This window comes from Corylus avellana, chromosome ca7 (assembly GCF_901000735.1).
Source record: "Corylus avellana chromosome ca7, CavTom2PMs-1.0".
Lineage (NCBI taxonomy): Eukaryota > Viridiplantae > Streptophyta > Magnoliopsida > Fagales > Betulaceae > Corylus > Corylus avellana.
The window spans coordinates 26235548-26261314 of record NC_081547.1 but is presented as its reverse complement, the minus strand read 5'-3'; the positions used below and the strand labels follow the sequence as shown (position 1 = coordinate 26261314).

General features: G+C 35.2%; 1 protein-coding gene across 1 annotated transcript; it reads left to right on the top strand.

Moving 5' to 3' along the window:
• The first annotated feature begins 10234 nt into the window (after window positions 1-10234).
• Window positions 10235-25410, top strand: LOC132186336 (regulator of nonsense transcripts UPF2). The gene is made up of 18 exons (XM_059600254.1): window positions 10235-10368; window positions 11142-11232; window positions 12965-13052; window positions 13674-13876; window positions 14124-14468; window positions 14772-14876; window positions 15035-15162; window positions 15926-16102; window positions 16521-16602; window positions 16920-17213; window positions 17325-17522; window positions 17661-17762; window positions 18271-18522; window positions 18621-18839; window positions 21028-21198; window positions 22003-22188; window positions 23395-23865; window positions 24430-25410. Exons 2-18 carry the CDS (start codon window positions 11170-11172, stop codon window positions 24928-24930), a joined length of 3585 nt encoding a protein of 1194 aa, XP_059456237.1. The 5' UTR covers window positions 10235-10368; window positions 11142-11169; the 3' UTR covers window positions 24931-25410.
• The last annotated feature ends 357 nt before the right edge of the window (window positions 25411-25767 follow it).

Genomic DNA, 25767 nt, shown 5'->3' with positions numbered 1-25767 from the left:
GGACCACAATTTAGAGAGCATATGCTAGAGTTTATTATGCAAGATTTATTCTTTGTTTTATTGAGATATACATCAAGTATTTGATCAATTCGACAAGGTATATGTCATAATATAAGAATTTAATTTAGGATACACCATTAATCCTTAATAAAATAAAAGATTTGAACTCTATATATATATATATATATATATATATATATAATGATAGGTGCTCTCTTGATATTTTTTTTGTATTTTCTTGATCTTATGTAAAAATTATTTTGTAAAAAAATTTTAAAAAAAATTATTCTTATTTCTCTTACAAAAGCATACAAACAGAACACGTAACATATATATATATATATATATTGACAGCCAAGCCATGTCAAGCAGGGTCGATTCACCATCTGTACGTCCAGTTATACCTAAAGAAGGTTTATAGCTGGATCCTGGATGGATAACATAACATCATGTTTCTGTGAAGAATGAAAAGACACGTGCCAGTATCCAACTCACTGGATCGATGGTCATCGATGATGACGATGACGATGACGATGAAGATGACGTAATCCACACCAAGATCGATGCATGGGAAGACGCTAACATCAACGAAGATTTGATGCATGAACCCACACCATAAACACGTCTCCCACTACTTTCATGGAGTATTGGAGTGAGTGGTTTCCTTGAATTCAATTCCATTTGTCAGAACATAATCCAAATAGAGTAGGCCCCACAAACAGACTTTAATTATTTGTTTTTATTAAGAAAAAAGGGTAGGCAGATAGATGAATTGTGACTATTAGTAAAAACCACAAACACCCTCCCTTAAGTTCAGCGTGCCGTCTCACCAAGACAAAAATAAAAGTTCAAAGAAAATGATATATGTAATGGATTACTTTTTTTTTTTGAAGTGACATAATGGATTACTTAAGGTGGAAGTGAGGAATTTTATATTTTTAATAATAAAGAATTGAGAATTAAGAAATATATTTAATTATTTAATTAATCCTTTTAATAATCGTTATTGGTGTGGAAAAGTATTGTTTATTAAACATTAGAGGAGAGTACTCCTGTGGTTTTGGCTCCATATATGTTAGTGTGTACCACGGAAAGGGAAAACCATCAAACTCAATCGCCGGAATTGATGAATTAAGTTCCGTATATATTGGCATGGCTAGTTTGAAAAAACATTACAAATTACTTGATTGTTAAAAAAGTAATTTTATTTTTTCAGAAAACAAATAAATAAATATAAGTGCATATACCAATTAACATTTTCCTTTACTATTTTGTTCTTTTTATTTTTCTTGATTTAATCTACTTATTTATTTAGTATTCATTTTTATTAATTTAACATTCAATTCACAGCTAATTTTTTCTTTCCCCTCCACTCTCTCTCCCCACAAAAGATCAAACTGTACGGAAAGAAATGTATGCAACTAGAGATATATACAGAAGAGGAAGATATGTAGAGGGATGTCACATATATATCTGGATAATACTCATCGATCATCCTCTACAATATTTCATTAAGAGAAAATAAGAAATTAATTAAAAAAGAAAAGAAGACAAACAAATTAAGAAAGCACATTTGATGCCTCAGCTGGCTTCTACTGAACCTTGCTTTTCTCATTACCCGAGGTTTCGCCGCCGCATTCTTGGCTCTTTTTCCCTGTCGTTATAGCGATCACAGTTTCAACAAGATCCTTGAGTATATTTGCTTTGATCTGGCCTCTCCTTGGAGGAAGGGAAACCTTTTCTTTCTCCACAGCCACAGGCTTATTAGTTTCATTTTTCATGGTTATGATGATCTGATTGAACGGTCTTGATTGTAGGAAGGTGAGAAAGAAGAAGAACAAGAAACAGGTGGCTCTGGTGAGAGTGAGACCAAGTGGGGTCTATATATGTGTGTGTGACTGTGTGTGTGTGTGTTTGTCGTGTAATAGTGGGAGTTAAGCACATGAGAGGATTTTTTCCACAGTTTTTGCTGTGTGCAGTGTGAACACGATGTTTGTTAATAGACAAATGGATAGAGCAAATTAATGGCTATATGGTGTGGGTGTTTTCTAAGAAAAAAAAAAAAAAAAAAAGAAGAAGAAGAAAGGAAAAGAAAAATAACTTCACCCTATACTTTTGAATTACCACGCGATTTAATAAGTCCTTAAACTTCAAAACTTCTTAATTTGAACTACTGAACTTTCAATTGTAATCAATTTGAACCCCTGATTTTTTTTTTTATATAAAATTTCAAATTTATCCTTAATTCCAAATTAAAAATATAAAAAATAAAAACGAAAATCAGTGATATTTTAATTTTTTTAGGTATTTTCGTTAGAAGTTAAAGACTAAATCTGACGGAGGGGTTCAAATTAAATGTAATTAAAAGTTCAAGGGCTCAAATTAAGAAATTTTAAAGTTTAAATGGCTTATCAAATTAGGTAGTAATTCAAGAATTTAAAGTAAAATAATAAATAAAATAAATAAATAAAATCCCCCCTATGAGACAAATTCTTGAAGAAATCAAGCTTGAGAGTGTGTGTGTGAACGCAACTTTTTGTGAATTGACAAATGGGATATGCTGTGGTGGGGCTGTTTTCTATAAACAAACTCACAAAATCAAGACAGCCATAGAAATTTTAGACGACATGCATCATATGTTTTTCTATGATTAATTATTTCTGTTTTGTAAGAAAATTCTTCTCTCCCTGTCTCTCATACATCTTTTGGGATTTTCTTGTGACAATGAATGGGGTGGGAATGAAAATGAGTGAGTTGGTTGACAGATTTATGATAGAAAAATTAAGAAAAGCATGCGCTAATTAATGGGATAAGACTCCAAGGCAATTTAAAGCATCAAATGAACATGTGAACAACCTAAACTTGAAGGGATTATGGAAACCAAGTGGGCCACAAGTAACCTCTTGTTCTTAACATGTTCATTTGCTTAATCTGGTTAATTATTTACCAAAAACACACATTAATGGCCCCTATGATTTTGAAGTTAATTAGGCCTCAACAAATTCAGAATCCACGTGCACAAGGAACCTTAATACAACGAGATCAGAATTTTTATCAATTGACAATACAATCGAGCACGGAAACCGATAAAGTCCACGTGCTTAAACATTTGTTCGGGCAAATAAACCCTATCAATTGGTGACATATATAAAATATATGCCTTTTTTATACACGAATAAACAGATTAAAAAGGTTATTTAAAAAAAGAAAAATTAAAAATGTCAATTATAAGTAGGAAACGGGATCCTAAAAAAGATTCTTTGTCTGCTTGTGACTACATCGTACAGTTACATAATAAATCTAAGGAGGTTTTGTTCAGAATCTGCATCTTCACTTGAACGACGTGCGTTTTAAATAACTTATTCGGACTTAAACTACAGCAAAGGAGATTGTGCTTTTGCTTCTTTTTTTTTTTTTAATTTTTAATTTTTTTTCACTTTTAATATGGACGAGGATTAGGGTCGGTTTGAGAGTGCGTTTTTAAAAAAATAATATGTGTTTTTAAACCAAATCGCAATTTTGAAGTGTTTGAGATTGCGATTTTAATAACGCAAATTTTAAAATCGTGAAAAAATCTACGATTTCTATAAGCTGACTAGGGGGTGCTTATTTGAAAATGCAGCAAATTTAAGCCAAAATCATGATATTGCTTAAAACAATATTTGGCGCAATATTTACCTATTTGGCTATGAAACCACAATTATATGTTAATATTATCCAAACACTCAATTAATAAAAAAATATTTTTTAACATATTTTATCAAACGCCTATGCGATTTTAAAAAGTAACAATTTTAAAAATTACACTTATTAAAATCAAACTCTCAAACAGACCCTTAATCCATGCACTGACGAGGAATCTCCAAAAGTTTGCAAGCAATTAATTAATTAAAAAAAAAAATTGCCCTAATAAGCAGAATAATTTTATTTTGTAATGAGGAAAGGGAATATTAGTAGGATCCCCAACCTCTTTTTTTTTTTTTTTGTTTCTTAGGCACAACGTACAAGTTGTGCCATAAACAACGCATCTACCAAATCACAATCAACAAGATCTGCGAAATCGTCAATGCCTCTTATCTTATTTATGGCCAGAGAGAACCCTTTCATATATATTTGATTACATAAATCATTTATTTGAGTTTCGTTTAAATAACTTTTTTGTTATTATTTACAAGAAGCCTGATATAATTCCTAAGCACGTACACACAAAATTTTTTTTTTTCTTGATATTTCCAAGCAATAATTCATTAATAAGAAACTCTCTTTAAATCCTAGTCAATTTTCTTTAAATTGTTATTCTGAATAACTGAGAAGAGTTTTTTTTTTTTTTTTTTTTTCCCTTAAACCACTAAAAAGACTTATTTATTTACTATTTAGTCTATGTGGTTTTGCAATTGTACCAAACTGATTCATATGGTATTAAAAGTATATTAAATATTAATGGGTAACCTATATATGTATTCAAAATGGTGCATGTCATCAGCCCTTTGTTAAAAACCGCACACGTAGATTCACATCACAACCAATCACCGATTGACACTTGGCATAACTAATGACTCAGTCAGTTGTAAAATTATAATTTTACTCTTAAATTAAAAAAATAATAAATAATTAAATAATTAAAGGATTGCCCTTCACCAAGTGAGAGGTGGCTCAGTAAGGAACTACACATATATTAATTTTTCCTAAAATTAAATGAAGACAACACAATCTTAATGCCATCATTACAATCTCAATTTCTTTATTGAGGGCATTTTTTGTGTCTCCTTCAGAATTTATTTTGATTCTTCATTATATGGCCTACTATTTTTTTTTTTTCCTAAGTCCCATTTTTTGGGACTATTTATGTTTATTTGGTGGGAATCATGGCCTTTTGTTTTTGTTCACATGAGAAAGAGCCAATTCCTCACCTGCCCCATAGTGTATAAAGCTAAATCCTTCTCTTCACCCCTCTCATCTTTTTCCATGAGCATAAAATGCCAGCTCAATAGAATCAGTACTTCTATAATATAGTGCCCTATCAAATGGAGGGTCACATCAATCACTATCTCAATAAAGATTTAGAAGGTAGTTTTTTTCTTCTTTTTTCCTAAGCTATTTCCTCATGGTTTTTTTTTTTTTTTTTGTTCTAAGCTATTTCCTCATGGATTTGAAACAGAGGAGTGGTTTCTCACAATAATTTATGTTCACTAAAAATACTTTCCATTGCCCCTCTATACAGCTTTTACTTGCCAACCAGTAATGAAAACGTGAAAAATTCATAGGTTGCATTATCAACACCCAAAACCAGAAGAAGAAACCAAAATTAAGAAATTAAAAAAAAAAAAAAAAAAAAAAAAGATAACAAAAATACAGAATCCAAAGAACAATTCAATAGCTGATTTCTGTACCCAAAAGAACACATGGTAACAACATATGGCTTTTGTTATAATCAGGTGCATCACATGGCACCCCAACTCCAAATGCTTACCCACCTTCTAAAACTGCAGGAAATGGGGAAATGAAAAGCAGCTGAAATCCCCATCAGTAAAAGCTATAATTTTCAAAATATATATTTATTACAAGTATAATGACAAAACAGATAACTAGAAAGTAACATTCTAGTAAACCAAATCTCCTCTTCTCGAAAGTCTTCTTCAGTTTCCTACTCTGTATTCTTAGAAAAGCGGCCAAACAATGCTCAAAATTAAATCTGCTCTAGACTAATAACTGGGGAAAAGAAGAGGGCATGTAACGAAACTTATTCCTGAGAATAACATAAATGGGTGACTCTATCATCTGGGTGGGGGATCTGACTACGTCTCTGAAGCATAGGAGCTTGGTTGCTGTGAAACCGATGCCGACCCTCCACAGCAGCCTGATTTCTCTGCAACCGCTGATGCTGCAGTCTTCACTCCCTTCACCAATTCTTTGAAAATCCTAACCTTAACCTGACCTCTTGGTGGAGGAATTCTCGCCAGCGATTTCTCCGGGGCCCTCTCTCCGTTTTCCATATCTTTCACTTGTAGAGAAGGTCACTGAAGCTCAAAAAGCTCTGTTTGGAAGCAGAGTAAAAAACAGAGGAGGAATGCAGACTCTGTTTCTGACAAAACAAATGAGAGATGGGAAGAGAAAACTCCAAGGTCAGTTGGAAAGAACAACAGGAAAAAGAAAATATTTGGTGGGGGGGGGAGAGTCTGGTAGTGGTGGGGTTCATATATATTAGAAAACAGAGGGAGCAGTAAAGTTAGTCAGAGGGTTTCACACTTACACAGTGTGAACGCAAAACAGAGACGAAATTGACGTTTTTGATTTAAATAATGAAAGGAAATTCTAATATGGATTAAAGCATTAGAAGCATCCATCACACAGCTGTTTTTTTTATTCAGTTTCCATTTTTTTACTACACCAGACATGGCTTTCAAAGACATTTTTATGTGTTTGTATAATTTTTTAACCTTGTGGGTCGTCATCAATGGCAGCAAGGTTTAAGTCAACAAGCCATGAGAATATATACTTTTTCTTGTTCATGAAACCGATAGGCTTCTTATCATCGCATGTAAAATCTACTATCTAATATCTACATGAATCACAACCATGAAGATAAAAAAAACACCCTATTTTTAATTCAAATCATTCATATAAATTTTTTCATTGGTTCTAATCCAACCGCAACCACCGAACCTTCTACCCACCTCCGAATTCTCAACAACAGTCTCTAAAGCCAACTAAGACAGTGGCTCCAGTGGTATTATTAATGATTATTTTGTCAAGAGAAATAAAAATTATTTAGTGTAAAGAGTTATATTATTTTTCGATGTTTTAAGTTGAGGTGTTTGTTTCCTATTGGAATGTGCAAAATACCCAGTTTACATCACGACATAATTCAAGTTATTCTCTATTTAGAAAGGGTGAGAATTTGAACCCATGTAAATGTACGCATCTATCACATGTAAATGTACTATCTAGTAATTTTGAATGTTTTGTGACTATTTTCCATTGTTTGTTATTATTTATATTCATTTATCACACTCATTTTACACGTGAAATGTCTTGTCTTGTTTTAAGAGGAAAGCAAACAGCCAAGAGTAGTCATCCTTTTCCTTGGAATTTCATGGTTGAGGACCAGAAAAATAGTGCAAAGGAAGTACCCCACTCAACTTGAGGCTGTTAACTATCTTTTACGAGTCAAATTTAATTGCTGTCTAAGATTGAAAGAAAATTCCACATCTAAAACAGAAACAAATTTGACTAACCACCAACTTGCCTCTTATCTAAAACAAGCCATTTCTTTTTCTTTTTCTTTTTTTCTGAGCTAAAACAAGCCATTTCAATGTTTAGCATATGCTTTTTCTTTCCCAACTCAGTCTATTTAAATGCTGGCCTAAATTGAGAGGAAATAAAAAGGTGGACTTAAATTTGGACCACCAAAGATTGTTCAACATTTATATTATTATGGACTGGCATATGATTTAAACATGTGATAATGTATATGGACCATTCAATTGAGGAGATGTGATTAATCGAGGGGTCTTCCCATCCCCTGTTTCCTATATCTAGAAAGATTCATTGTACTGGTGTGTTGAAATTTGAAACCCCAAATTGCCAGCTGGCAGCATTTCCAAGCAAATATCTAGTGGAACAACCAGTTATATCCCAGCAAAAGTCAAAAGTCATTTGTTGTTGAAAGCTTAGCCGTGGAAAGAAAGGCAAATACCAACCTTTGTTGATATCGTCTTTTATTGGCACTTGATAAGCATATTTATTGTTTCCAAGAGGTAACTCAATCAGTTAGGACTACATTTAATGAAGTGAAGGTCACTAGTTTGAATCTTCCTCCTCCCTCTTGTACGGACATGTTAAAAAAAAAGATAAGCATTTTTATTGAACTTTTCTTGTGTTGGTCCCAATTTAATGCTAAATGAATAGTTAGCTTAAGAATTTTAAGATCGCTAGTAAACCCAATTTAATGTTGATGACTAGTAAACCTATTGGGGAGAAAATATCTCATCATGAACCCTACCTATTTATACTTATTTACAATAAGCCATCACGCACTCACTTTATGACACGTGTGTATATCATTTTTTACACTTGAAAATAAAAGGAGAAATGATGATCTTTTCTTGGGACTCTTCCTCCTCTCCTATGGATCCTTTTTCCAGGGACTCAAAAACCTCACTTAAAACTCTCTCTCTCTCTCTCTCTCTCTCTCTCTGAGGATGGTTCAATTCACACAGGGAAACTCATCTCTTTCTCTGGACCCTCACTCACGTCTCTCTCTCTCCTAACGACTCCCCACATACATTTTCTCATGTTTCCAGTATCCTTTATACACATACTGGGTCATTAGAACTAATTTCCTATTACTTTTCTGATATCACAAGCAATGATACTAACTTAAGAATCATAGAGTTTTCGGTTTCAACCAGTGTCCCTCTAACCTTGCCATTGTTTTGTAGGGACTCATTGCCGTACAAGGAACTCATCACAACTTAGCCATCAAGAAAATCATTGGGTAACAAATTTTTGGACCAGAAAACGCTTCAACAAGACCCAATTTTAAGATCACTAAACCAAAAGACACTAATTACTCAAGTTACACAATGCTAAATGAATAATTAGCTTGAGAATTCTTTCATGTATCGAACCCAATTTAATATTTAAAACATCGATTACACCATAAAAGCACCCACCCACAATGAATAATGCTATAAATTATATTTTTATTTTACAAGTAATCAAGTATCTTATAATGTTATCGTGACAGTTCTAACCAACTACTTTTTTTTTTTTCTTTTTTTTTTTTTTAAAAAAATTTATTTTAATAAAATCCCAATTATTCAAACATTGATTGAGACTATTACATCAGCATTATGATATAATTGAAAGAAAACAATGTAGTTTTTCTCGTGCACAATTTATGGTGGGCTTGGTTTGTCAGGAGATTGTGACGGAACCAAAGAGGCGGGTATTAACACATGTGGCATGTCTTTTACCCTATAAAGTGGCATCCCAACCTTAAAATCTTCAGATTCTGTGGCATGCAAGTCAGCATTGAAAAGCTTTTCAATCTCAGATTCTGTGTGATGCACTTCAACATTGAGAAGCTTTTCAGTCTCTTTCGGCTGGTCTGCAATGGAGAAGCTAGGGCATAAAATTAGAGCCATCAGCAACACAACAAGTGCCCCAACAAAGAACTTCTCAATAGATGCTGCCATCTTCAAGAAATGTTCCAATGAAGTTCTAAGTGAAAAGGGGATTCAAAAGTGGTGGGAGAGATTTTATAGGAATGGAGAGGTATATTTTGTATTGAGGGTTTTCCAAAAATAGCCCAAATTTCAGTGGTTCTTCTTGCTTTTCCTTTTTGCATTGAGAGGCAATGATAAGTTTTTACTTGTTAAAATGGATGGTGGAAAGTAAGTGAAGAATGGGATATTTTTGGTTATTTGATTCAATATGGTTAGAAGTTGTAGACTATCAAGACTTGGCCAGGCTGAACTTCTAGAATAGTGGAAGAAACAAGGTAGAAAATGGGTAGTTTTGGCTGTGATTTGATAATTACGTGATAAAAGAGTAATGATTGATTTATAAAAAGCGTTAATCACATATGAATTATTACTCTTAAAAGACTGGTAAAATGGTGGTTTTGGTTCCGTTAGAATCACTTCTAAAGCCCAGACTCACGTAATAAGAAACCAATAGCAAAAGCTTGAAGCCTTTAATTGTTAAAATTAGAGCATAAAGCCCTTATTTGTTACAATAATAAAACTCGGGCTCTTATAAGACAATTTCCCTAATAATTATAAAGTGAGTTAATGTTACACAAATTATTTTTCTCAATTAAAAAAAACACATTCATTTATTTGTTAAAATTTTATTTTGGAATATTTTACTAAGAAATTATATCCCTTATTAGTTAAATTTGACAAATAAGATTTAAAAGTTTATATATTTTATGTGATGTTTTAGGTGAAGCCCATGATACGAGGCGTTTTAACAAAAACCAGAGCAAGCCGGCTACCAGCCCTTGAGCCTCTACACGAAAGTCTGCACCAGCCCATTTCCATTCTTTTTTTCTCAAAGACCAGCCCAATTCCATTCAGATGAATCAATCCCTGATGGGCCAATAATTTCCCTCTGCTGGGCCAAGAATCAGGGCCTTCTACTGCAACCGCATTTAGGCGGGTTCACCCGTGATCAGACCCTAAACACAGTAATACGAATCGGTTATTGATTTGGGTTCCACATTTCCATTTCGCCACAACTCGTTCCCAACCTTGGGCTTGGCCCTCTCCCTCTCTCTCTCTCTCTCTCTCTCTCTCCGTCTCTCTCTGTGTACCGTGTTCCTTACTTTTCTGGCGACTTTCCGGCGAAATCTCGTATCAGGTTAACCCTAACTCTATATTCTTCACGCACACGCATACATATGCACACTCTAATTTTATTCGGGCGAGATCTCGGTGGCGAATATCATTACCGTACATAGGTTTCTTCTTCATGTGAAGTTGATCTAATTTTATTTTATTTTTCTGTCAAATTAGGGGATATTACAACTATGTGCATACTCATTTTTCGTGTTGGGAATTATGTAACCATACGAACCAAATGTAATGAAGTGTGTTTGGGCGTGGTAGAATTGGTCCCTAATTTGACTGTGCGGCGTGCGATTTATGTTGAAATAAATATTACTTGTTTGCTAGAGTGAAACTCTATCTCTCTTTTCCGTGTTCTTTGGTAGTTCAATTTGATTTTATGATTCTTGTGCCTATCCCTGTGGTTTTTTTGTTTTTTTGTTTTTTTGTTTTTTTGTTTTTTTTTTTTTTTAATTCGTTTTGTTGCAGTTTAATGTTTTGTAAAGTATTAAGTTTAGTATGAGGATGTTAAACAGATTTGGTTCCGGGTATTGGGTTATTATTCATAGGTTGGGTAGTGGACTTGCTTAAGAGAAAATTTAATTTGACAAGAGTGGAGTGGAATTTCTTGCACAATTAGGCGTACTTTTTAGTAATATGTGGATGATTAGGTGAGACGCCTTTGTTCAATTGATATTGTTTTAGTTTGTTATTTGAGGCAGTTGGACAATCATATGTTGCATTTGGTGTTTTTTCATGGTTCTCTGGAAGCTATGCTAATTAATTCTTCGATTCCTTGTTATGTAGCCATATAATTATTATTACAAATTGGAAGATGGATCACCATGAGGATGAAAACCGAGCTGGAGCTGAAAATCGAGGCAAGCATGATGACGAGGTGAGATTGGTGTATCTGTTACTGAAAGCTGACGCATTATGACTCATCTTTCTAGTTGCAAAGTTACTTGAAATAGGAGAGTTTCTGTAGACTATGCATTCACTTGTTGACATGTCACAAGAAACCGTGCACAAGATTAAATTGGTTCTATTTGCTCTGTGTTATGTTATGATGGAAAATAGTAAACGTTTAGGGGTGTAAACGAGCTAAGCATGTGCTAGTAGTGCTTGCTTGAGCTCGGCTCGTTTGAGTTTTTCTCGAGCTCGAGTTGACGACAAGCCTCGTTTTTGTGTTCAAGCTCGGCTCGCCAAGGTGGAATCCCCGTGTGAGCTCGATCATTTTGGCCGAGCTCAAGTTCAAGTAGGAGGCTCGAGTAGGATTATTTAGTTTTTTAATCTAAGTATAAAAATAAAAAGAAACAAATTAAACAAATTTTATTAATGATAATTTCTCCAAAAACAATTATGAAAGAAATTTATACAATTATTTTTTTTGATAAGTAAAAGAAATTTATACAATTATAATCAACTAAACTTACAAATCAAATTTAAACAAATACAAGGAAATGAGGTGGATTTGAGAGATCTATAGGATGGTAGGGGAAAGATTATACCTTTGGGACTTGAGGAAAAACGTTCGAGCCCATACACGCCCTCTTCACAAGTCGCCGATCCATGTGCATGTGAGGAAACTCAGTCACGCACTCCATCTACATGATTGGAAAGTACAAGACGATAAGATTATTGTTAAGTGTATCATTCATACATAACTATGGGTTATTGTCATGGTAGCAGCTACAAGCCTAGTTCAGAGAAGGAGGCATGCGAAGGAACTTTTGAGAACATTATCAAAAAGGGTAACAACGGATGTTAGGGTTCAAAATGAATGAAGGGTGAGGATGGTATTTGGTGATTTAACAATTTGGATAGGCCTTTGTGAATTGAAAGGGCATGTGTCAAATTAGGCATCAAGCAGATGGAAATTAATGCTAGTGAAGGAAGACATATGGAGCCAGTTGGATTTTATGTTCAACAATCAACGTATAAGATTTGGTTATATGGTGCGTTTTGGTGATAGTTAGAGAATGTAATTGTAACGACCTAGAGAAAAGCGCTAGCTATATCTGCGTTATTACCTTAAAGCTTAATTTCACCTAGTAACTAAGCAATGTGGGACTTAGTATTCATGGCTATCTTTATAAACCATCCACTCTATGTGAGCTACTCCTCATCATCCCAATATGGGACCGGGGTGTTATAGTAATAAACATGTATTTTGTTGTATTGTTATAGAATAGTAGTTACAACTTGTTGGGCCCAAGCTGGCCAGTTATAAAAAGTAGTTACATAGTTTACTAATATATATAACCTATATTTATTAATATACTATACATACATATGTATATAGAAACACACACATATTAATAAATATATTCGAGTCGAGCCCTAACAAGCGAGTCGAGCCTTATACGAGTTTGTATCGTTTTTTAATCGAACATAGTTTCATATTCGTGAATAGCTTATTTAATAATCGAGTCGAGCACAAATTGAGTTTAATTGCCGAGCCCGACCGAGTATGTTCACAAGTAGCGTTGTTCATTTGACACCCCTAGTTAACAATGACATTAATAATAAGCCAGAATACTTAGAGCTATCTTCTTTGTGCTCATTTTGGATGGGTCTTTCTTTATAGAAATGAATTTTTAAGGCGACTATTTTCCTTTTTGTTGCAGGAATCTGTTGCTCGTCTTGAGGAAATTAAGAAATCAGTGGAGGCAAAAATGGCTCTTCGTCAAAGCAATTTGAATCCTGAAAGGCCTGGTTAGTAATTGTTGCTAGAATTTCAGGGTTTACCATGCAAAATAAATTATTGACCAGTCATTCAAAACTATGCAAATTTCTGTGTGAAAGCAAAACATTGGATAATTTTTTTCGTAGTTTATACTGGATGTCACTGTATATAATGAAAGGAACAAGACTAATAAATACTTCCGATAAAGCTATGCTCTTAAGTGATGTTTTTAAGAAAGTCAAATATTGGCTGATTTTGTTTTATGGATATTGTTGGTTTGATCGGTTTTGTTTCATACTTATTGTTGTTATAATTTCTAATTCGAATTATGAGCCGGATTTAATAATAGGTTGTGTTGTTTCTAGTAAAATTGCTTGCTATCACAATCAATGCTTAATATCGATTGAAAAAATAATTTACAGATATTGGCTTTTGTACAAATGATTAGATTACATTAAATTTTCTTCTGAGTGGTTTTTCAAGGACATCTCAGTGAGGCTTTCCGTTCTCTCCTTTCCCAGGCATAGTCGGCAGATTCTCTAATGCTTCTAAAATTGACTCGTGCTTTCTCTTTCTCTTTTTTCTTTTTTCTTTCTTTTCTTGACAATATTATGTTTTCAAAATATTGATACTGTTGACCTCACCTCCAGATTCAGGATTCCTTAGGACATTGGATTCCAGCATTAAACGCAACACAGCAGTTATAAAAAAACTAAAGCAGATAAACGAAGAGCAGCGTGAAGGTCTGATGGAAGACTTGCGAGGTGTCAACCTAAGCAAATTTGTTAGTGAAGCTGTGACAGCAATTTGTGATGCCAAGCTTAGAAGTTCAGATATTCAAGCAGCAGTTCAGGTACTCTTTTGGGTTAAATATCTTGAAGCTTTACTTTCTAGCACAATTTTTTATTCTACATGTTAGAGTGGGTTGCTTGTATGAGAAGGTATATACCATGCATGTCCATGTGTGAAAGCTTTGTTGTCTATTATTTAATGCGTATAAGAACTTCTTCCATGGAAGCCTAGCTACAAACATACGCATAATATTTATGCCTTTTACCTGTTCTTCTGCACTCTATCTAACACACGTCTATTTGTCAAAGATATGCTCTTTGCTTCATCAAAGGTACAAAGATTTCTCACCAAGCCTGATTCAAGGGCTCTTGAAGGTCTTTTTTCCTGGAAAGTCTGGGGATGACTTGGATGCAGATAGGAACTTGAAGGCCATGAAAAAGCGCAGCACCTTGAAACTCCTTTTGGAACTTTACTTTGTTGGAGTTATAGAAGACGGTGGCATTTTCATGAATATAATTAAGGATCTTACTAGCTTAGAACATTTAAAGGACAGGGATACTACTCAGACAAATTTGACCCTTCTTGGTAGTTTTGCTCGACAAGGAAGAATTTTCCTGGGGCTTCCACTCTCTGGACAAGAAATTCATGAAGAGGTACAATTTTTCTTTGGCCCTGTACATAACTTATTTCTTCCTATCAGCACTATCATGCCAGCGATATTTATGGCTTTTCAATGACATCAGTAATTCTTTTATTGCTTTAAAACCTGAAGTGGAGGTATATTTCTGTTTATAATTACCATTTAAAGTTCTTTTCATTTTAGAGGTCATCTTTTGATGATAATCTGTAACACTTTGTCTTTTTTGTGTTCATTTTCGACATTTTCTTGAGGTGTTAAGGATTTAGTTTGCAGTTTTGTTTTATTCTGTAGTTACTCTATTGACACTGTGCTACAGTTTTTTAAGGTCCTTAATATCACGGCAGATCAAAAGAAGTTCTTCAGGAAGGCATTCCATGCATATTATGATGCTGCAGCTGAGCTACTTCAGTCCGAGCATTCTGTAAGACTCTTGATATTATTGAAGTTACTCCCTTTTTTTTTGGTTGGTTAGGAGCTGAAATTAAACTTTTCATACTTTCATGTTTTAGATCCTGATGGATTTTATTTTTTCATGATGGTTGTAATTGATGGGTTTTTATTTTTTTTATTTCTTTATAGTCACTTCATCAAATGGAGCATGAAAATGCGAAGATCCTTAATGCTAAAGGAGAGCTCAGTGAGGAAAATGTCTCTTCATATGAAAAGCTACGAAAATCTTATGACCAACTGTACCGCAACGTCTCCTCGTAAGTTAATTTATGACTTAGCAGTCTTTGTTGCATCTATTTCGCTGGTTGCTGGAATGACAGGGACAGTGACCATTTGTACCTTAATGCCTACAATATTTTATTGCTTTGACATTTTTTATGCTTTAATCATGTGATGTCTCACGAGATAATTTATTTTCTTTATGCTCAATAGTTAGTGTACTTATGTTTGTGTGTGTCATAGATATTTTGGGTTTTTGCGTAATAACTATAAATACGGCCAATCAACTTTGGTGACCTTGTACCATCATCGTCTATTTAATATTTATGTCTGTAATATAGCTTGTGGGGGTGTAGTCATGTAGCTTGTACGTTTTTTCTACTCGTAGTTAGGTGTTTCTCATGTATACTTCTTGTGTACCTAGGTTGCGCTTTTAATGATATTTCGATTACTTGTAAAAAAAAAAATGTTGAACATCATTTTGGGAAAGAGTTCACATACCCCTTTCAAATTACCATTTGATTATCAATGTCCCCCCCCAAACTTTGGAGCAAAGCCTTATAGTAAGCCAAAGGATATTTGTTATTTGCTATTTCCTTGCGTCATAAATGCTTGCTTGGATGTACTAGATTGTGTGCATTCTCCCCTTGCATTATCTCAGTCTACAAGAAGCGTCTCAAACTCACACTCCCACCTTCTTTTTACTTAATGGGCTGCTAGAAACAAGATCTCCCATCAGCTTCAACATGCCTTTCAGAATTTTTTTTTTTCCACTTATGGTGTAAATTCTTATTTTTGCAGTTTAGCAGAAGCCCTTGATATGCAGCCTCCAGTGATGCCAGAGGATGGTCACACTACTAGGGTTACTACTGGGGAGGATGCTTCACCTCCTGTTTCCGGGAAAGATTCTTCTGTTCTAGAAGCTATATGGGATGACGAAGATACCAGGGCTTTCTATGAATGCTTACCTGATCTCAGGTTTGTCTTGGTCAGATAATATATTTTGATCGATAGTCACTTTTAAAGATTAAATAAAATTTTTCCACTCGATTGTTTTAATGTGTCTTTGGTGGGAAAGAAATGATTAGAACTTTAAGGATCATGAGCGGACATCGGTGGAATTAAGGGCTTTTTTCCTTAAGACACTTTACCATTGGGCTGCTGTCTTTGATTTTAATATTTCTAGCTTTCTAGTTTTTTTAGATCTTTTCTCTTCTTCTAGATAGGTGTCTTTCTTGTATACATCATGTGTACTCGGGTTGCACCTTTGCGCTTTTAATGAACTTGCGATTACTTGTAAAAGAAAATGTGTCAATCATTATAATTGTTTTGTTGTTGTAAAATCGAAATTTCTCTCTTTAAAAGTTACTAAGATTTGATGTATCTATATCTTTAGAGCATTTGTACCAGCAGTATTATTGGGAGAAACTGAGCCCAGAGTGAATGAGCAATTGACGAAGACACAGGAGCAACATACTGTAAGAAACTGAAGCTCTGAATTATTATAAAGGCTCTGATTTTTTTTTTTTCCTGAGTTTGATGTAACACTCATGCCAAAATTGATACTCTCTTTTATCCAATGATTGAAAAACATTTGGGAAACATTTTCAACTGTTTGACACGATTTTATCCAAGATTCTATTTTATTGCTTTTCTTTTTTCTTTTTTCTTTTTTTTTTTTTAAAAAAAGATTAATTATTAGATGGGAATTATTGAAATTAATCTTTAGAGGGTAAACTTTATCTATTTTGTGAAAATGCTATCTTACTCACATGAAAATTGGTTCTTTTGTAAGGAACTGGCACCTGAATCAGACCATGGTCAACAGGCTACCCCAGATACAGCAGAGGTTTCTGCAGACTCTGGCGATTTGCAGGAGGGGAAAAGCATAGAGAAGGGAAAAGATAAGGAAGAAAAAGATAAAGAAAAGACTAAAGATTCAGACAAAGAGAAAGGGAAAGAAAAAGAAGCAGATAAAAAGGGAGAAATTGAAAAGGAGAAACTAAAAAGCATTGAAGGCACAAATTTGGAGGCTTTATTACAGAGGCTCCCAGGTTGCGTGAGCCGTGATCTTATCGATCAACTGACTGTAATCATATCTCTGATCCTTTGGGCTTTATTGTTCTACTACCAATTTTAATATTTTGGTATCAAAATTCTTCATAGTGAAGATCTTATTGTTCTTTATTTCAACTTTCAGGTAGAATTTTGTTATTTAAATTCAAAGTCAAGTAGAAAAAAGCTTGTGAGGGCATTGTTTAATGTCCCAAGGACATCGCTGGAACTACTACCATACTACTCACGGATGGTTGCCACACTGTCAACTTGTATGAAGGATGTCTCTTCTATGCTGTTGCAGATGTTGGAGGAGGAGTTCAACTTCTTAATCAATAAAAAGGTAAACTTTCACATGTCAATGTGTTTCTTCATAAATAGGGAGGGGCTGGTTATTTCTTATGTCTTGCTGCTCAGGTATTCATTTTCATTTGTTTAGTTATTCATGTTTTTCATTCATTTTGAATTTGATTTTCTGCAGGATCAAATGAATATTGAAACAAAGATAAGGAATATTAGGTTTATTGGAGAACTCTGCAAGTTTAAAATTGCACCTGCTGGCCTCGTTTTTAGCTGTTTGAAGGTATATGAAGAATAGCTAATTTTTTTATTTATTTTTTTTGATAAGTATATGAAGAATAGCTAATTGATATGTATTTTTTTTAGCAGCTGGGCTTGTGTGGTATTGAAAATATGGGCCTCTAAACCTAAAGTGGCATTTTCTTCAATACCTTTGCTTACAATACTTGATGCTTTCTGTGTGTCCTATATGCCTTTCGGTTGCAAAAGAGTCAACAAGAAACTTGGATATATTTATCCAGGCAGTCAGCTTTAATTGTTCTTATTTTCATTACTTACATGGTTTTGTTTAAATTCAGCTCTTGGTCGATTGAAACTTAGTTGAAAAAGGAGCTTAGAAGTAGTTTATGCAATCTCTTGAGATCTGAGATAAATATTTTCCATTGAGGTTGAGACTTTAGTTCATATTGACTACTTATGGATCCATGCTTTCTCTTCTTACCAGCCTCATCAATATGATTTCTCATTATAAAACTGCTTTGGCTTACATTATGCTTTCTGTGTCTCGCCAGGCTTGTTTAGATGATTTCACCCATCACAACATTGATGTTGCGTGCAATCTTCTTGAGACATGTGGCCGTTTTCTTTATCGGTCTCCTGAAACTACCATACGGATGGCTAACATGTTGGAAATATTGATGCGCTTGAAAAATGTCAAAAACTTGGATCCTCGCCACAGCACTCTTGTTGAAAATGCTTACTACCTCTGCAAACCACCAGAAAGATCTGCACGGGTCACTAAAGTCCGTCCTCCATTATATCAGGTGTGACTCATTTCTCAGGTGCAAACCCTCCTCTCTTTCCAATCTGTTTTCATATTCAACATCTCATTCAACCTTTTGTTTGATTTTTTCCTTTGCAGTATATTAGGAAATTGCTATTTTCAGATCTTGATAAGACCACCATTGAGCATGTCCTGAGACAACTTCGGAAATTTCCATGGAGTGAATGTGAGCCATATCTTTTAAAATGCTTTATGAAAGTTCACAAGGGGAAGTATGGTCAGATTCACTTAATTGCTTCTCTTACTGCTGGTTTGAGTCGCTATCATGATGAATTTGCCGTAGCTGTTGTTGATGAGGTTTGTTAACTTTCGCTGCAGATATCTTTTTGTTGAGTTGCTCTAATGAACACAATCTTGATTGTGAAAGTATGTAGATTGTCTCTTACTTGTTTCTTGATAACCATCTTCTCTACTATATTTTTCTTTTGATTGTGCAAGCTTGTTATGTTCTGAAAGTAAAAAAGCAACAATAAAATCCCTAACTGCTGTTTTCAACCTTTTGAAGTAAAAATGAATAGAAGAGATGGGAAGTGTAAAAATAAATAGAAGTTTTTGACATAAACAGAAAGAAGCTGCTAGAAATAAGTTCTCAATAATTGACAAGTATTTGTTGTTTGACTTGAAGAGCTTGTTTTTCTTATCCTCCCTATCGAGAACTGAGAGTAAAATCTGGATGCGTTGTTGGTTCCAGTGCACAACTTGGCATTTCAGAGGCTTTTTTGTTCATGTTCAAGAGCTTTTACTCCTTATCCTTGGGATAGTGAGCTGAAATGGAAGTGTCTGTGTTTTAGAACCAGCTATTAATTATTTTCTCTCTGTTCTTTTTTTTTTTTCTTTTCCTCCCATGACTTTTAGCTACAGGAAACTGGATTGCCATTGAACTCTTGCTCAAATGGCTCCTCCCCCTAAGAAATGGGGTGAAGGGTGTGGTCATGGTTCAGGACTTATTAGATGTATAACTTATCAATAAAAAGAAAAATAAAAAAAGCGATGGGACATTGGATTTCTTGTGGGCCAATTGACTCAAATGGTAGGGAACATGGATTTGGGAGTGCTAATCTAGTATTAGCGTGTTTTGTTTTGAGTCAGTGCTTACATGTTGATTGGAACTTGACTGCACATCTTTTAGAAGATAATAATTGATGATGAAATTGGGGCTTCACTTAGGCTTCAATATAAGTGCTTCTTGTCCTAGTATTGAACTCACTGTTGGACAAATGAAGGCTTTCTTTGCTAACTATTTGAGTTCATAATGTGACGTGAAGTTGATTTTCTTTTCATAGTCAGCAGCCATATGAATATAATCACCCAAGACGGTTGTTTGGTCAATAGGAGCAAGATCATTAACTTAGTAATTCTTGATTATCAAAAAAAAAAAAAGTAATTCTTGATTGAGGGGTTAGCATCTTTACCACTATTAATTCATCCAGCAGTAAGTAATATGATGTAACTTTTCAATATTTTTTGTGACCAACATTAGTTAGTTCTCGATTCTAGGTTATTTCTAGATCATTGCTGGGGTGCTAACTAAAAGCTTTCTTGCTACATCATGAAGGTTAAATACTAAGAGCCCTCAATAGTTGATATCAGATTATTTATTTATTTATTAACATGTGTATAAATATGTGTGGATGTATGTACATCTCTGTGTGCACGTGCTTGCATGTCTGTGTGTGTATGTAACTTTTCAGGTTCTGCTTCATGCCAATTTTGTTGTCAGTGGTTAGCTGTTGATTTTTTTTATCATATGACAATCTTTTTCTCTTTGATGCAAAAAATGCAAAACTGATTTCAGTTCTGCCTTCTGCTGTTTGTAAACACTTGACTCTCTGATTTGCACTGGCATTTACAAGGTTGTCTGGGTCTGCATTTTTACCTTTGTCTATTAGGATTATGATTTTTCTGTGTCAATTTTTTTTTCCTCAAGTATTCAGAAGTTTCTGCTGATAAACAAGAGTGAGGGTGAATATGAGTACTAGTTAGTGGCAAACCCCAAAGTAAGAAAAGACTCGGAACCAAAGAAATGTGGTTACCCAGTGATCTACCAAAAGATGCTCGGCCCTTTATTTATTGTCTTGAGCTTAAAACCACTTGGGCCCTCTTCTCTAAATTAGAATGTGATGTAGGGCTGCTGTTGATGGAGAGAAGTATCTTAATTGGAATCACAACATGCCAAATGCTCGTCTGGGGGGCAAGAATACCTTCTAATAAGATCTACCCTCAAACTTTTGATTCCTGTTTTCATCAAGTTAAAGTAGCTTTCCTTTCATCAGTCTTGGGACAAGCTGTATAGCAAACAACCTCAACCCCCCACCCCCCAAAAAATAAAAATAAAACCATATCCAAAAGGAAAGAGCCAAGAAATAATGAAGATTCCCACAAAACAAACCCTCTTACATATGAAGTGTGTATTTTTGCAGACATTCCTGCGTTTTTTGTAGTTTACTTTCTGTTGATAACTCAATGATAATGACTTTACTTCCAGGTTTTGGAGGAGATCAGGCTTGGTCTAGAACTAAATGACTATGGGATGCAACAAAGACGCATTGCCCATATGCGGTTCCTAGGGGAGCTATACAATTATGAGCATGTAGATTCATCTGTTATTTTTGAGACACTTTCTTTGATTCTTGTCTATGGCCTCGGCACTCCAGAGGTATGGGTTTGTACCTTGTTTATTGGATTTGTACCTTGTTTATTTTTGTGAACATCTCCAAAAGCTTTTTCTTTATTTTAAGTATGAGTGTGAATTTTATCTATGACAATAGAATTAAGGTTTTTGAAAATGGGTTTGGTTTACTTTACATTGTTTTTGTTAATGTTTATGTGTGGACTTTATACGCTTGTAGAAGACCAGAGGTCGAAATATGTATTCGACTTGTAGTCATATACATTTTTTCTTTTTATGTTCTACACAGTGAGGGAAGCAGAAGACTAGTTTTGTGTATGCATAAGGGCACTAGTTTTAATAAATGGGTATTTTGGTTCATGGATTTGAGATGTCTGTAATGCTATGATCTGCAGACATGGAATTTAGTGCTGGACCAAGCAACTCCTAACAATCTAAACGTGAGAACATGGCTGTGTATGTAGTTTGAATTTAAATCACTAGACATGATTTTGTTTGCATGCAGCAAACTTGTGGATAGTAAATGAAGTTGAATCCTTTTATGTTTCTCCAAACAAGTTCAGACACTTGGATGAGGTGTCATGTTCTCGTGTCTGACATGCCTTTCAAGTTGGGTTAGTATCCCACTAATCATAATAGTGATATTGACATCTATGCATCAAACAAATTCCTTGCTAGGAAATTCACTAAAATTAAATTGGTTGCATGTGTGTTGATGGGTTTGCATGACCATGTGTAACACAGGAGTAAGAAAACAATGTGATTTACAAAGCATATAAATGTTTATGATTACGTGTGTGATAACAATTGCATTCTTTTTAATGCTTCTAGCAAGATGCACTAGATCCACCGGAAGATTGTTTTCGCATCAGGATGGTTATTACTCTTCTTGATACCTGTGGTCACTACTTTGATCGAGGCTCTTCTAAGAGGAAACTTGATAGATTCTTGGTACATTTCCAGAGGTATATTCTCAGCAAAGGTGCACTGCCGTTGGATGTTGAATTTGACTTGCAGGTTAGTCATGCGGCTCTTTCTTTATTCCCCAACTTTTGTACTGAATGACAATCTGTACGAATATTTAATTCATTAAGCTCGCTAAGCAGTAAATTTAAAGATCATCCAATAAGGCCGAGGAAGGAGTTAGTAATGGTTTTAAATGTAAAAATGATAGGTAACCAATGTTGACACAACAGTTATTGCAGCTCTATACCTTTATATGTGGTAGGAAAATTGATAGCTGAACTCTAGCCATATGCTGTTTAGTTAGTTTGGGAGTGGGGAGTAAGGGATGTTCCACTAGGATCTGATTCTTGAGGTGCATTTAATAAAGTAGACAAAACCCTTCCTTGCTTGAGGCTTAGGTAATCATTGAATCTTACCTGAGCTGGCAGGGAGTTTTTTTTTGGTCTTTCTTTTGACTCATCAAACTACAGTGGCAGCAAGGTTGGATCTTCCAATTTTATCACTTTTATAGGAAAGCAAATTCTTGTGCTGATTGGCTTGAATCCCACTTCCAAGAGCTTCCCCTTGGCTTAGTCAGATCTCAGGCTCCCCCGGCTGGTACATGGTATTGTATGCCAAATTTTTGTGTGGGAGTTACCTTACCCCAGCTTTTGCCAATCGGAGATCATAGAGTTTAGAGTTTGAGCATGTTGAGTGACTATTAAATTCAAGATCTAGTTCTATTTAATCAATAGATTTCTAATGAGACAATGTGCCTTTGAAATTCACAAACTATTTATCTATTTCTGAAAGTTTGAACTATTGTCCCCCCCAAAACCCCCTATTCTGCTAAGGGTTATGAGGAAACTTTTTTTTGGATTACTGAATTCAGTGTGTTTTGACTTGCCAAAAAAAAAAGTATGTTATTTGGATTTTACCATACTATTCATAAACCGTCCGGGTGATAGCATTCACTGGTAATACGTCAGCTCTAATATGAAAAGAACTAGTGGTGGTATTTGCTTGCAAGTTTGAGAAATAACATATTTGCAATCAATTGATAAGAATGTCCAGTATTCAAAGTAGAACTTGGTTGGCACATTGACCATTATCTCTGAAACAGAGGAGCAACTGCATTGCAACAATTAGCTTGCTTAGAGTACCTCACTGCAATCTGTCATGAAGCTTTTAAGAATCAGCCCTTTCTGTAATGAACTTATTAGATAATATCAACCGCATTTCCATTAGGTTAAGATCCTAAAGTTGGCAAATTTGCAGGACTTGTTTGCAGAACTACGGCCCAACATGACTCGATACTCATCCATTGAAGAAGTGAGTGCAGCTCTAATAGAACTCGAGGAGCATGAACATGCTGTTTCAACTGACAAGGCCAATAATGAGAAGCACTCTGACACAGAAAATCCTCCAACCAGAACTACTTCCGATTCTGTTCCAGCAAATGGACAGAGAATTGTGAATGGCCCTGAGGAAAACGGTCAGGTGCATGAAGACATTGGCGACAGTGATAGTGATTCAGGGAGTGGCAGCACAGAGCCAGGGGGACATGATGATGAATATTTGGATGATGAGAATCATGATGGTGGATGTGATAGTGAGGATGAGGATGATGATGACGGGGGTGGACCTGCTTCTGATGATGATGATGAAGTCCATGTCAGACAGACTGTTGCGGAGGTGGACCCTCAGGAAGAAGCCAGTTTTGAGCTGGAGCTTAGGGCTGTAGTGCAGGTATGATTTAGATTGTCATGTTCATATTTGCTGGCGCCTCACCCATGCAATATTTTAGCTTCTGCCTTGCATTGGATCTTTTGTAGAATTTCTTTTGAATATTTTTTTTGGGACTCTGTTAGTTTGCTATTATTTTTGGTTGACTTTCTTAAATTTCTTTTTCCTTACGTTGTGGAGGGCTAATTTTCTTTGAAGAGTTTAAAGTGATATTTTGAAATAACAGTTGGATGATGCTATGGCAATGATCTTTAGCTCAAATCACACTCCTCCCCTGCAGAACAAGATGGATGAGGGTGAGGTTGTGGGTTCAACACCCACCAGATGCATATGTGACTTGCCAAGCAAAATATCCAGTAGGACTATCCATATTATTATATGACACCAACATCCGATTCTGGTGGAATGGAATTGTGCTCACTCCAGTCACAATTTCTGCTGATTGAGCCCATGTTGGCTTTTAAAATTCTATAATATTTACAAATTCTATGTTTCTCTATACTGATATTATGCTGAAGGGTTACAATTGGTAACTTTTTATTCCCATTATCTTATTCCTGACTGCAGGAGAGCATGGAGCAGCGCCGTCTAGAGCTGCGGGGTCGACCTGCATTAAATATGATGATACCAATGAATGTGTTTGAGGGGTCCACAAAGGACCATCATGGAAGGGGTGTTGGAGGGGAGAGGGGCGATGAGGCATTAGATGAGGAGGCTGGAGGAAGCAAGGAGATTCAGGTGAAAGTTCTTGTGAAGCGTGGGAACAAGCAGCAAACGAAGCAGATGTACATCCCTCGGGATTGCTCACTTGTGCAGAGCACAAAACAGAAAGAAGCAGCTGAGCTTGAAGAGAAACAGGACATCAAGAGGCTGGTATTGGAGTACAATGATAGAGAAGAGGAGGAGCTTAATGGATTGGGTGCCCAAACAATGAACTGGTCACAAGGTCCCCACAGGGGTTCCAGCCGTGGCAGCACTTGGGATGGAACCGGTGGTAGGGGTAGTGGACCACGTCATCGGCATCAGAATTACTCAAGCGGTGGACTCTATTACAACAGAAAAAGGTGAAAATATTTGGTTTCACAATTCTAGAAAGCCAACAATCTTTGCCATAGCTTCAAGAATTCTCCAAATGTGGTACATCAATCACAAATTGAATTTGATGCTCGTGTGCAATGGTGAAGAACTCATGCATTTTTGCCTGCCCTCCGCCTTTTTTCTCGATACAAGGCAAGGTTAAAATCAAACTTCTCATCAGGAGGTAGTGGTTATCGGGGGTGAAGATATTCAAAAAAGAAAAAAAAATCCCTGATTCAACAAAATAGGATATACAAAGGTTATTGGTATGATTGTGAAGTGGCGATCTGAAAATACCTTTGGAGCTGTTCTGTAATTACAGCCGCTGCATCTTTTGACCAAACAACTATTTAACTTGTGTCTCTCCGATTGTATATTTGTCAATATGGGAAAAAAAACGGGGGCTTGATGACTAATTTGCTATGCTTTTGTTCTTATAAATTAATACATATGGCTTTTGTATTATATTTTTATCTGCTTCATGTGCTGTACTACTTTGCCTTCAGTTCTTTGTTGTTCTGTAGACTTGATTCTTATTGGTGTTTCAAAGTAACTGTCGACAACGATCAAGTCAGCATGAGGAGCTCCAAAGATCCATGTATGATGTATGATAGGAACTATTTCGCAAGTTTCAGTGTAACTAATATTTTCACAATGTTGTCCACAATGGCTTAGATTTGAATCTAAGCACAAAGTTTATTATTGTGGGACTAGAGGATACACAAGAACAAAGTTTTCCTTCCAAACTTGCATTTTAAATAGAGTACGTGATTCTCACAAATCACATGTTTTTAAGGACAAGTGTCAGTTTAATATATTGGATTAAAG